General features: G+C 38.9%; 1 protein-coding gene across 1 annotated transcript; it reads right to left on the reverse strand.

The window, feature by feature from the left end:
* Positions 1 to 2,682: 2,682 nt before the first annotated feature.
* LOC149266337 (uncharacterized) lies at positions 2,683 to 7,287 on the reverse strand. Its single transcript, XM_089430328.1, has 2 exons — positions 3,785 to 7,287; positions 2,683 to 3,522 (listed from the first exon to the last, which is right to left on the reverse strand). Exon 1 carries the CDS (start codon positions 6,913 to 6,915, stop codon positions 4,582 to 4,584), a length of 2,334 nt encoding a protein of 777 aa, XP_089286454.1. The 5' UTR covers positions 6,916 to 7,287; the 3' UTR covers positions 2,683 to 3,522; positions 3,785 to 4,581.
* Between the last annotated feature and the right edge of the window lie 4,019 nt (positions 7,288 to 11,306).

Below are 11,306 nucleotides of genomic sequence, written 5' to 3' on the forward strand. Positions count from 1 at the left end.
TCTTTGCTTCGATTTGCAGATACAGACAAACCCATCCTAGGAGAGGTTTATGAGGGATGGGATTCCATGATTGAGTCTATGAGGAGCATTATTCTACAGAGTGAGTGCCCCGAGTATGAGACATCACCAGAGGCCTTCTGTGGTACTATACAGGATATTCTTGTCAACAGATGGGACAAGAATTGCACACCTTTACATTGTTTGGCTCACTCATTGAACCCAAAATACTACAGCCATGAGTGGCTGAATGGTGGACCTTCCTGCAGATTCCCTCCTCACATGGATGGTGAAATCTCACAAGGGAGGAAAGATGCATTCAGGCGGGTTTTCTAGGATAGAGCATCCCTTGATGAGGTGGAGGATGCCTTTGCAGAGTTTTCCACTGGCACTGGTCGATTTGCAGGATATGATGTGATTAGAGACAGGGGGCTAAGAAGCCCTATTCTTGGTGGGCAAATCATGGGGCAACAAGCCCTCCTCTTCAGCAATTAGCCATGAGACTCCTCTCTCAGGTGACTTCATCCTCTTGTTGTGAGAGGAATTGGAGCACATATGGGACTTTGTATAGTGTGAAGAAGAGCAAGCTTGAGTAGTCCAAGGCAGAGACAATGGTGTATGTGCACACCAACCTTCGTCTTATTTACAGGCAAAGGGAAGAGTGGTTGACGGGAAAGACAAAGATGTGGGATGTCTTTCCTGATGATATGGGTTTGGACAGCAATGTTGAGTTGGCATTGGCCAACATGGATCTCAAGGATCCAGTGCTAGAGCCTGTTAGATTTGATGACGGTGATATTTTTGAGGGGTCATCCTCCACACCAGCAGATGCAGAGGCGACTATGGATATAGGGGAGGAGGACGATGCAAAGGAGAGCAGTGGTAACCATGATGATGAGGACATTGATGCTGATTCTGATCATGACTATGAGGATTGTTGACTCATGATTCATGGGCTACCTATTGCCTTGAGGCTTGTATACCTATAGTTGTTTTATATTTTCTATTTCTATTTGTCAATGCGGCATTGTCATTGCACTACCTATATAACACATTTTGATTTTATGACTTAATCAGAAAACTACAATTATCAGTGTCTTTATCTTACTATCTTGTAACTGTAAGTTGTCTTTCATTTATGAATCATGATTTATCATTTTATGTGACATGTATTTGAATTTTTTATGTACTATGCATGCTAATTGCTATAATGTTACTATTACTAACTTACTTTGTAAACAATAAAACTAACATCTAGATAATCTATGTTTGAAATCAATGAATTTGTATCCTTAATGAGAATTTGTGTAAGAAATATTTAGTTTTTAATATATATATATATATAGAGAGAGAGAGAGAGATTTTAAATATATATATATTTTTTAATAAAATAATATATAACAAATCCTATGTGTCCTGTTTCAGGGGGTCAACGTGTCCGAATCCGACTCTCGAATCCCTGTATCCTACGAATCCCAAATCCCCGTGTCAGGTGACTTAGCATACAAGATATTTTAAAAGTAATTTTTCAAGAAGGTAAAAAAGTCTTACAAAATATGTAAAGAGAAATTGACAAAATCACTGCTAATAGAAATGAAGAAGTTTCTCGACTTAAAGACCACAGTGAAAAATTATTAATGCAAATTAAGAAGCTTAAGAAGGACAAGAAGTCACTAAAATACAAGTTAGAACAATGCACTCAAGAGAAAGTATCGAAGTCTCCAATTGTAACAGTTCCAGTTGAAGATAAAGGAACGAATACCGATCCAATGAATATCACAACTCAAGAAGAGGATAAACCAGTTGGAAGATGTACTCAGAAGTCGCAGTTCAAGTAACGAAAATTTGAAGCGAAAATCCAGAAATAAACCACACAACTTCCATAGCTAAAGGGAATCAGATACTTCAAGTAAATCAAGAAAACGACACACGTAAGATAAAGGAAAATCAAATCTCCAATACTCTTTATCAACATTCGACCACAAGGGCAGACATCCCAATCAATTTGTGTATCTGTATCACTCAAAACAAAAACAACAAACTCGTGTTTCGAAGAATAATGATGTCAGCACAATCCAGACTAACGATAACAAATTATCCCAGCGATCAAGTAATTGCGAAGTTCCACAGAAGATTAATTTAGGATGGTCTGATCCCTTCTCAATGCAACCGTTTTGTTTATCACTTAGAGGATCCTATCATCTTGTATCAACGAAGATGACTACTCAGAGAATTCTTAAAAGATGCAAACAAATTACAAGATAGAAAACAGAGGATATGCCTTGTCAACAATAAGCTTTGAGGACAAAACTTTTTGAAGAAGAAGACAATGTTATGAATAATTATGATAATGATTAATTAATTAGTAATTAGTACTGAAGAGACATGTCTAATGGGACATAATCTTTCATGAAGAGGCACCGACCTAGGTATATAAGCAGGCCTCATTTGTAACAATCTCATATCTTTGTACATTCAACAATTCTTATATAATATATATTACTTATCCTACATTAGATCTTTACATATACTAGATGTTCTGATTATTCCGCTTTGTATACAAATTTTTTTCGTTACATGAAGATACTTTTGAATTGTCTCTGTCAGTGTCTTCAGTATGTCTCCAAAGAAAACAGTTCAAGGAGTCATATAATGTAATAAATGTAGCCGCAGACATTGATGATGTTTTCTGGAGTAAACTCTTCTTCAAAAAATCATTCAGCTTCACCAAGTACAGGGATTTTCACCCTAATAATCATCTGGTTGCCCTACAATTGTAGCTTCAGGTACATCTGGATGAGCATAGACAACAATCCCAACTTCAATGCTGCTAACATTCTCACTCCCTGAGATAATAACGTCTTTTGATCTATCCTTGTGTTCAAGGTAGCCATCAGGATGAATGACTCCTAAATCACCTGTGTGTAGCAATCCACTTTCAAATGCTTTGGTTGTAGCTTTGGCAGCTACACTAATTCCTTGAAAGTTGAAACAGTGGATGCAAGATGATTGTAAGACCATGAGATTTATCAATAATAGGAACAGTAATAGGATGGATATTCATGGCCAGCCAGCTTTTTTAAATGGCAATTTGAAAGGATGCAATTCAAATGTAAAATAATAAGACTGCATTAAACAGAATTAGACTAGCACTTGAGTCTTTGACCAGAATTTCATACGGATCAACTGAAGCTACTGAAGCCATGTAAATTCAAGGTATCATCACGTCTAAAGAATGCTATCCAGTCATGCCTTAGGAATGATTCTTCATAATACATATAGTTCTACCAGTTCCAGATTGGCTGCTGAAGGCTGCTGTTCACATTTTCCAAAAATGGATCTGAATCTGCTTCTTGGTAAATACATGCAGATAATACTTGGAGAAATGTTGGTTAATTCAACAAGATTGACAGCCTGAGGACACGTAGTCAATATTACAGCTTGATGAATCAAACTCTCACTTTTCTTTGCTCCATTCCAGCTCAAATCCCCATTGGACTTCACTAATAGACTTCTTGCTTTTTCCTATAATTTGGTTTGCATGGAATGCAAATGATCAATAGAAATTTAATCAGAAAAATGGCACGATCCAAAACAACTACGAACTATCTTCTGAGAAATATAAATGTCCAATTATTGTATCATGTGAGATACTAAGAATATAAATATTCATCTCTTTTTCCTAATAACCAGCTAGTGTCTATCCCTTAAGCAAATAGAAACATAAAATCTTTCAGTCATATAATTTGTCCTTGGTATAATTTTTGAATTTTTCTTACAAACGTACCTTTGTGCCACAGTGATTTCAGAACTCTTTGACCGCAATATGTCATTGTCCCTATGTTTTATTTGCAATATAATGCCCCTAAAATGGGGTGCACTGAATGTGATCCTGTATTTATAAATACAGAAAGACAGTTGACCGAAATTGATATAATTAAGTAATAGCCACTGCTTCCAAGAACATTCCAAGTTAACACATTTTTATGTGTAGAGTAATACCCCTGAGAATGCTGTCTACAGACCGCAATCCTGCTCTGATAAATCAAGAAATAGAGGTGGTTGAAATCTAAACAATTGAATTGACAGCCAACGATTACCAGACTTCCAGGTTGAGAAAACTCTTTCCAAGTCCCCTAAGTATCGGATATCCAACATAGAATTCTATTGCAATTGCACCCGTGCATATCATAGTGATTGTCCAATGTCAATCGTACTAGGGTAAGTCACTTCCTGGGTTGACTTGCATCAATGGCTTCGCTCAGAAGATCAAAATTCAAGTGGAACCTTCTAAGGGCATCAATGTCATGATCCATTGCAGGAATACACATGAAGCATTCCCTGATCAAAATAATGATAGCCATCAGGGCTATTAGATTATCACAGCTAAGAATCACCTGATGTCATTCATCCATTTTCAATGGTGAAGCCTTTACCTGCTGACGGAAAGGTGAACATGCCAAATTTTCTATGAAGCAGAACTTCAAGATGCATGTTTTCTTCTTGTTATTCATCATAACCCTTACCAACCCTTTCCAGGCTTTCTTTATTACAAACGATTTTAAATGGGACTGCAAGAAGTAATTATGTTTGGGTTATGCCTCTTTTTACCATATCATTCTGCAGCTTGTAAACTTCCTCGATATTTCCCATTTTGACATGTACTCTCATCAAGATATTATAAACAATACTATCAGGCACAATGCCCTTCCCAGTCATTTCATTAAAAGTAGAATTTGCTTCTTGCATCAGGCCTTCATTACTAAGTCCCCAAATAAGAGACGAATATGTATATAAATCAGGTTCAATACCCCTCTCCACCATTTTCCTTTTCAGGTCAAGAGCTTCGTGAATATCACGCTCCTTTAAATTTCCATCAATCAGGGCAGTATAAACAATCTTGTCAGGAACCAAATCATTTTCTAACATTTCCTTGAAGAGCAGCTTGGCTTCCTGCAAATTGCTACCTTTACAAAGCCCATCAATGAGTGATGTGTAAGTGACTGCATTAGGTGACATACCCGATTCTTTTAGTCTATCAAAGCAGATTTTTGCCTCACGTAGTGAGCCTTGTTTGCAAAGCCCATCAATAAGCACAGAATAACAGACGAGATCGGAAGTAATACCCCGGTCTAACATTTCATTATGCAGATTGAGGGCCTCCTGCATATTGCCTTCCTTAAAATGTGCGTGAATAAGAGTGGTATAGATAACATCATTCATGTGCAGACCCCTTTCCATCATTTTATTGATGACTGTTTTGGCTTCCTGTAACTGACATAGATTGCAAAGGCCTTGGATAACAGCACCATAGACTTGAATGTCTGGTTCAATACCTTGCTCTTGTATTTTATCAAAAATTTCCAATGCCTCCTGCATATTTCCCTGATTGAAATGCCCATAAATTAGGGCAGTGAATATAAATTTGTTAGGAGATATTGTAGTCTCTGACATTTTCTTGAAAAGATCATCAGCTTCCCGTACTTTTCCTTCCTTGCATAAACCATCAACAAGAGCCCCATATGTGACAGCGCTAGGAGTTAAACCAGATTCTACCATTTGATCATAAAGTTTGGCAGCTTCTTGCAGATTACCCTCTTTACAATTTCCATCAATAAGACAAGTAAAGGTAAACTCATTGGGATGTAAGCCTTGTCCTCTCAAGGCCTCGAAGGCATTGTTCGCCTCTTGCATCATGCCTTCCTTACATAGTTCATCAATAACTGTACTGAACGTGATCACATTGGGCAAGATACCATTTTCTGTCATCTCATTAAGGACATCCAAGGCATTCTTTAGCTGCCTTTGCTTGCAATGCCCATTAATGAGAGTATTATAAGTAATGATATCGGGTTTGCAACCAGTTTCCTGCATTTCATCGTACAACCCCTTCACTTCCTCCAGTTTCCCTTCCTTACAATATCCATCAATCAGTGAATTGTAAGTAACAATGTCCGGTTGGCAGCCCATCTCTTTCATTTGATTGAAAAGGCCCCTTGCACACTGCAAATCCCCCTCTTTGCACGTGAAATTAATCATAATATTGTATGTAAAAACATTGGGAAGAACCCCACTGCCCGTCATGTCTGCGAAGAACTTCCTCGCTAAGTCCCCACGATTGGATTTCCAAAAACTATGCAGAAGCATATTACAGGCATAAACAGTGGGAACAATCCTAAACTTCTTCATTCTATAAAAAACTTCAGAGGCCTCTTCCAGCATCCTAGCTTCGGTGTAAGTTCTCAAAAGGGCATCGAACACTCTGGAAGGCGAATTGCATGCCCTCTGTGTTGCCCTCACCATGTCAAACAGGTTTGGACTCGGGTGTTCACGTTTCTGTGCCCTCACAAGACTCTTGAGGATCTCTTGGGCATGATGATACATTCTGCCCTTGTAGAGTATGTGGGCAATCATGCAATGCGACTCTGTAGTATGATAAAAACCTTGCTGTTGGCTTGCCCATTTGAAGAACCTAAGAGCCAATGAGGCTTCTTCTCTTAGCTTCACAAGAACTTGAGATACATGAAGAGGGGCCAAAGTGGATTTCAGCAGTGTGGAGGCCGCTAAATCATTCCAACGCTCTTCTCGAACCATTGCACACACATTGTTTATCAATGCATCTTCATCGCCATCTACAACGCTGGGGGTGATGGGCATGCCGTTTTTGGTTGAAAACACACAACACCGAATCTTCAGTGATGTGGGTGTGGGTGTGGATGTTTTGGGTTTTGCTGGTAATAAATGAGTAATATCTACACGCCCTTTCGACAGAGGTGACTTATCAATGCGACTATGGCTACTGTTAATGTAGAAGAGGACTTGTATGTGTTTGTGATTTACGAAAATTTTGCTTACTTGGGTGCCCGTGATGTCGGTCCTGATCGTCCTCATCTTCCTCTGATGCTCTCTTCCCTTCATTGTTTTCGGTTTCCTCTTCTGCTTCTGCCTTTGGCTATGGTGATATTCTGGTTCTTCACAACCATCCTTGTCTAGTGCCGTCCCTGCTATTCGTTTTCATTCCACTCCAGCTCCTCATCCACTGCTCTGGTCCTGATATGATTTCTTCTTCCTTCCATGGTTTTGCATAGAATACATAAGACTTAGGCAACACCAGCCTGCTTTATCGTGAAGAGTATATCAGTGAATGCGTTCACTACTCGAGAAGAACCTCTGTTACCTGTATCCTTCCGGTCAGAACGAACCTTCGCTTAGTTGCTTGACCTCCTTTGGCTTCATCAAGGTCATGTTAGTTCAGGGTTAAGGAGGCTACGTTGGGGAGAAATTTTCACATTTCATATGGTGCTCAAAAAAATCGAAAAGATCAATTATAAATAGTTTATAATATCACAAACTATTTATAATATCACAATTTTAACTTTCAATTGTCATCAACTAAATAATGTATTATTGGTAAGATATAGTTTGAGAATATTATGTTTATGGTAGTTTTAAAATGTTAGGAATGTTTCAAAATTAAATTCAAAATAATAAATCTCCTCAACAACATGCTTTTCTGAAGGACCGGCTTATTCTGGATGCTGTTGCCCTTGCTCAAGAAGGTTTATATGCCATTGAATCGAAAAACATTGACGCCGCTGCCCTCAAGATTGATCTATCAAAGGCTTTTGACTGTGTCAGTTGGGGCTTCATCCGAGTTCTCCTTGCAAAAATAGGACTCTCGCCTCGGGCTTGCAGCTGGATCATGGCATGTGTGGAATCTGTCCACTTCTCGGTCATTATTAATGGCATCCCTTCTACATTCTTCCATGCTGAAAGAGGCCTCCGACAGGGATGCCCTCTGTCCCCTCTCCTATTTATATTGGTCATGAACTCTCTTAGCTCGCATATCAATCTTGCTGTATCTCAGGGAAGGTGTAAGGCCGTCAAGATCTGTAAGAACATCTCCCTCTCTCACAATTTCTTTGTTGATGACATCCTCATTTTTGCTATGCTATGTAAGACCTCTTGGGCATGTTTATTCATCATCTTTCAGAAGTTTCATGCTGCCACCGGACTTCTCATCAACAGTGACAAAACCAAGCTTTTCCATAACAATTCCAATCTGGCCATGGCCCAATGGGTTGCGGATAGATTCGGCATCAATCTCGCTCTTCTATCCGACGGTCTCCCTTATCTGGGCTTCCGACTCAAAGTCAAAAACAACAAATTTGCTGATTGGTTATGGCTCATTGATAGATTCTATAGCAAAATTTCTAGATGGGAACTGAGACTCTTATCACTGGCTGGCCGTCTTGTCCTGGTCCAAGCGGTTCTTTCCCAACTTGCAGTATACTGGGGCCACCTTTTTGTCCTCCCTGCAAAAGTTCATAAAATTATGCAATCTACGGCTGCAAATTTCCTATGGGGAGGCCACTCCTATCATTCGAAATTTCATCTTGCAAGGATGGACCTTATCACCTGTCCTAAAAAGATTGGCGGATGGGGGCTCATTCACATGAGGCGTTTTGGCAACGCTCTTATTTGCAAATCCATGCACAGGGCCTTTTTTGGGAACAGCCCATGGTCTTCTCTTATCAAACAGAAGTACTTAAAGGGTCGGCATTTAGAATACTGGCTTCGGAGATCCACCCTTGGGATTTGTCATGGATCGCCTATCTGGTGCTGCTTCCGCAAGAATCAAAGGTTTCTATTCAGCATTCTCAAATGGACAATCTATTCTTGCTCGTCAGTTTATATTGCTCTCGACCCTACTCTGTACAATCTTGAATCCCATATCCCTCCAGCTCTTCTCGTCTTTTTTCATTCCAGGGGCATCTTCACTTGGTCCAGTCTCATAGATTCGTGGTCCTCCCAATCGCCCATCTGGAAGACTGATTTGCAGCTCCATATTCCCCTCCCCCTTCGACCACTTTGGTCCTCCGCCACCCATCACTTCTCCAGTCTTAACGTTCTTCAATTGGGGACTCGTGACTCCCTCATCTGCTCCACCGATTCCAATATCCACCCCATCACTGTTAAACGTCTTTACTCTGCCCTCTCTTCCCTCATCCCGCCCCATCCCTCCCCTTTCCCTCACATCCTCTGGAAAGCCTGCTGCCCCCTCAAATCCACTCTTTTCGGATGGCTTCTCTTCCATAACAGGAATCTTGTCTGGGAGGTCCTTCAATCAAAAGGATGGCAGGGTCCAAGTCAGTGTTGCTTCTGCCGGATGGAGTCGGAAACGAATATCCACATTTTCTTCCAATGCTCCATCACTTCCTCTATTTGGCTCGAGCTGTCTTCTTGCTATGGCTTCACTGTTCCTCCCTTCACCTCGGTTTTGGATACCTTTCTCTGGTGGTCTTCTCAGCGACCCTTCAGGCATGCTTTCTTCCTTATCACGATTTGGCAAGTCTGGAAATGGCGATGCAGTTTTGTTTTCCAGGAATCCCATCCTCACCGACAGTCCATCATTTCCATGATCACTAGTTTATTGCCTCCAGATTAGCCTTCATCTGTCGACGGCTCTTTTTTTTGGCTGCCGGTCCAGTGAGCAGATCCAACGTCAATTTGATCTCTTCATACCAACTGATATTTTGATTTTCTGCTCCATGGTTTTGTTACTGTTTCTGATCTGTCAAGATCTACATCTTTCCAATGGACTCCATTGCTTGTATATCTTTTTTGTAATCAGGTAATCTTCTTGTAATCAGGTAATCTTCAGATGGCTTATGCTTCCATTTTGCTCGATGGCCTCCTATGGCCAGGCGCATACTTGTAATCATCAGACAGCTTATATGATCTCAATATAACAATATAGCTTTTTTTCTTCTGAAAAAAATGTGATTTATATAATGTCTCAAATTTAAATAAATATTATTTTTATGTATGTTTGATCTTAAGGTAAATTTTCAACTAGTGAAAGATTATGAGTCTAAGTTGTGAGCTCGGTTGTGGTGTAATGTTTAAATTTTATAAAACCAAAGTATAATAAATAATATAATAACTATTAAAAAGATTTTTTAAAGAGTAATGGGGTTATGAGGATGTGAGAAGGGAATAGTAAAAGGGTTTTTGGGAGAGTAACATATTATAACATATTGTTGCCACATGTATATAGAGAAGTGTTATGTTTTTGCTTATGCTTCATTAAAAAAAATTCTAACTTAATTTGGACTTATGTGTATTAAGTAAACTTTTGGGAACTTTTGGGGAAGGCATATATGCATGTGGATTGATGTAAAATGTAATTTTCATTAGGAGACCCTCTTTTTCATCAATTATCATTCCATTTTCCCTTTTGTTATAATAATAGATGCCTTTCCATGGTTGCAGGCCTTATAACTAACAATAGAAACCTATGAACTCAAGGAACATTAGATTATGGGACAAGTTAGAGTGCTACAGCTAGAAAGGAGAAGGCATGGGTCATATTTGAAGAGAAAATCCATGGTTATAGGGTAAAGAGATTAGGCATAATGAAATCCCACTACCCACTCCTTTGAGTTAATTGTTGATTAGAAATTAGCTAAGGTCCAACAATTCTAGGTACTCTCTAAGAGCAATCAATAACTCAAACTCTTCATGCCTATAATAGAGTTTTGGAGGGGATGGAATCCTAAGGGATTGTATAACAGATAAATGATTTTTTGACCTTGTGTTGTGCATGGCTAAGAGGGAGAGGTTTCTGATTGCTATAAGGTTGGGTGAGATGCTTGGAGAAGCTTTCCTTGAGGGAAATTATGGTAAGGCTTTGGTCCATCTATATTAAGCATTATGGGTTGGAATGGGAAGGATCAAAGCCAATATCTACCATTCTCCCTTGTGAACTTATAGTCTAACTCGGGGGTGGAATCTACAAAAAATTATTATAGTTGGGTAATGAATCACTTATTTGCATTAATTTGTTTTGGTGCACAAATTTTATTATATGGTTATTCTATGTTTTGTACACGTGCTCCGAAAATCTAGAATTTCAATTATTATATGATATCTATACATGACATGGTCATGAATTCCTATCACGATTTGTTGAGAATTCCACGAATAAGTTATATTTTTATTTTATATTATATGATTTGTTAGGAATAAATAAGGAATTTTGAATTAAGTGCCTCAATGGCTAAGGGTATTAATCCAAGCATACTACAAAGTGGTACCAAAGAATGATCCCAACATTGGGCCATTATGGGAAAATCACATTAGTTGTATGATGGAGTTCATAGTTTTATGTTAATTATTTAACAAAGAGCTTAAATGAACATTATGTTAATAATGTCATGTTGAATACTCATACCTTAGTTGATTTAGGAATTTCATGAGCCATATTTAGCATTGTGCCCTTTGGCAAGACACTAAAAGAAATATGG

Source organism: Pinus tabuliformis, chromosome 6, assembly GCF_031772625.1.
Source record: "Pinus tabuliformis cultivar Carrire ecotype Pingquan chromosome 6, CPIR1, whole genome shotgun sequence".
NCBI classification, from domain to species: Eukaryota; Viridiplantae; Streptophyta; class Pinopsida; order Pinales; family Pinaceae; genus Pinus; species Pinus tabuliformis.

Excerpts from the sequence above, each read along its gene's own strand:
- LOC149266337 (XM_089430328.1), bottom strand. The coding sequence starts at position 6,915 with ATGAAGGGAAGAGAGCATCAGAGGAAGATGAGGACGATCAGGACCGAC.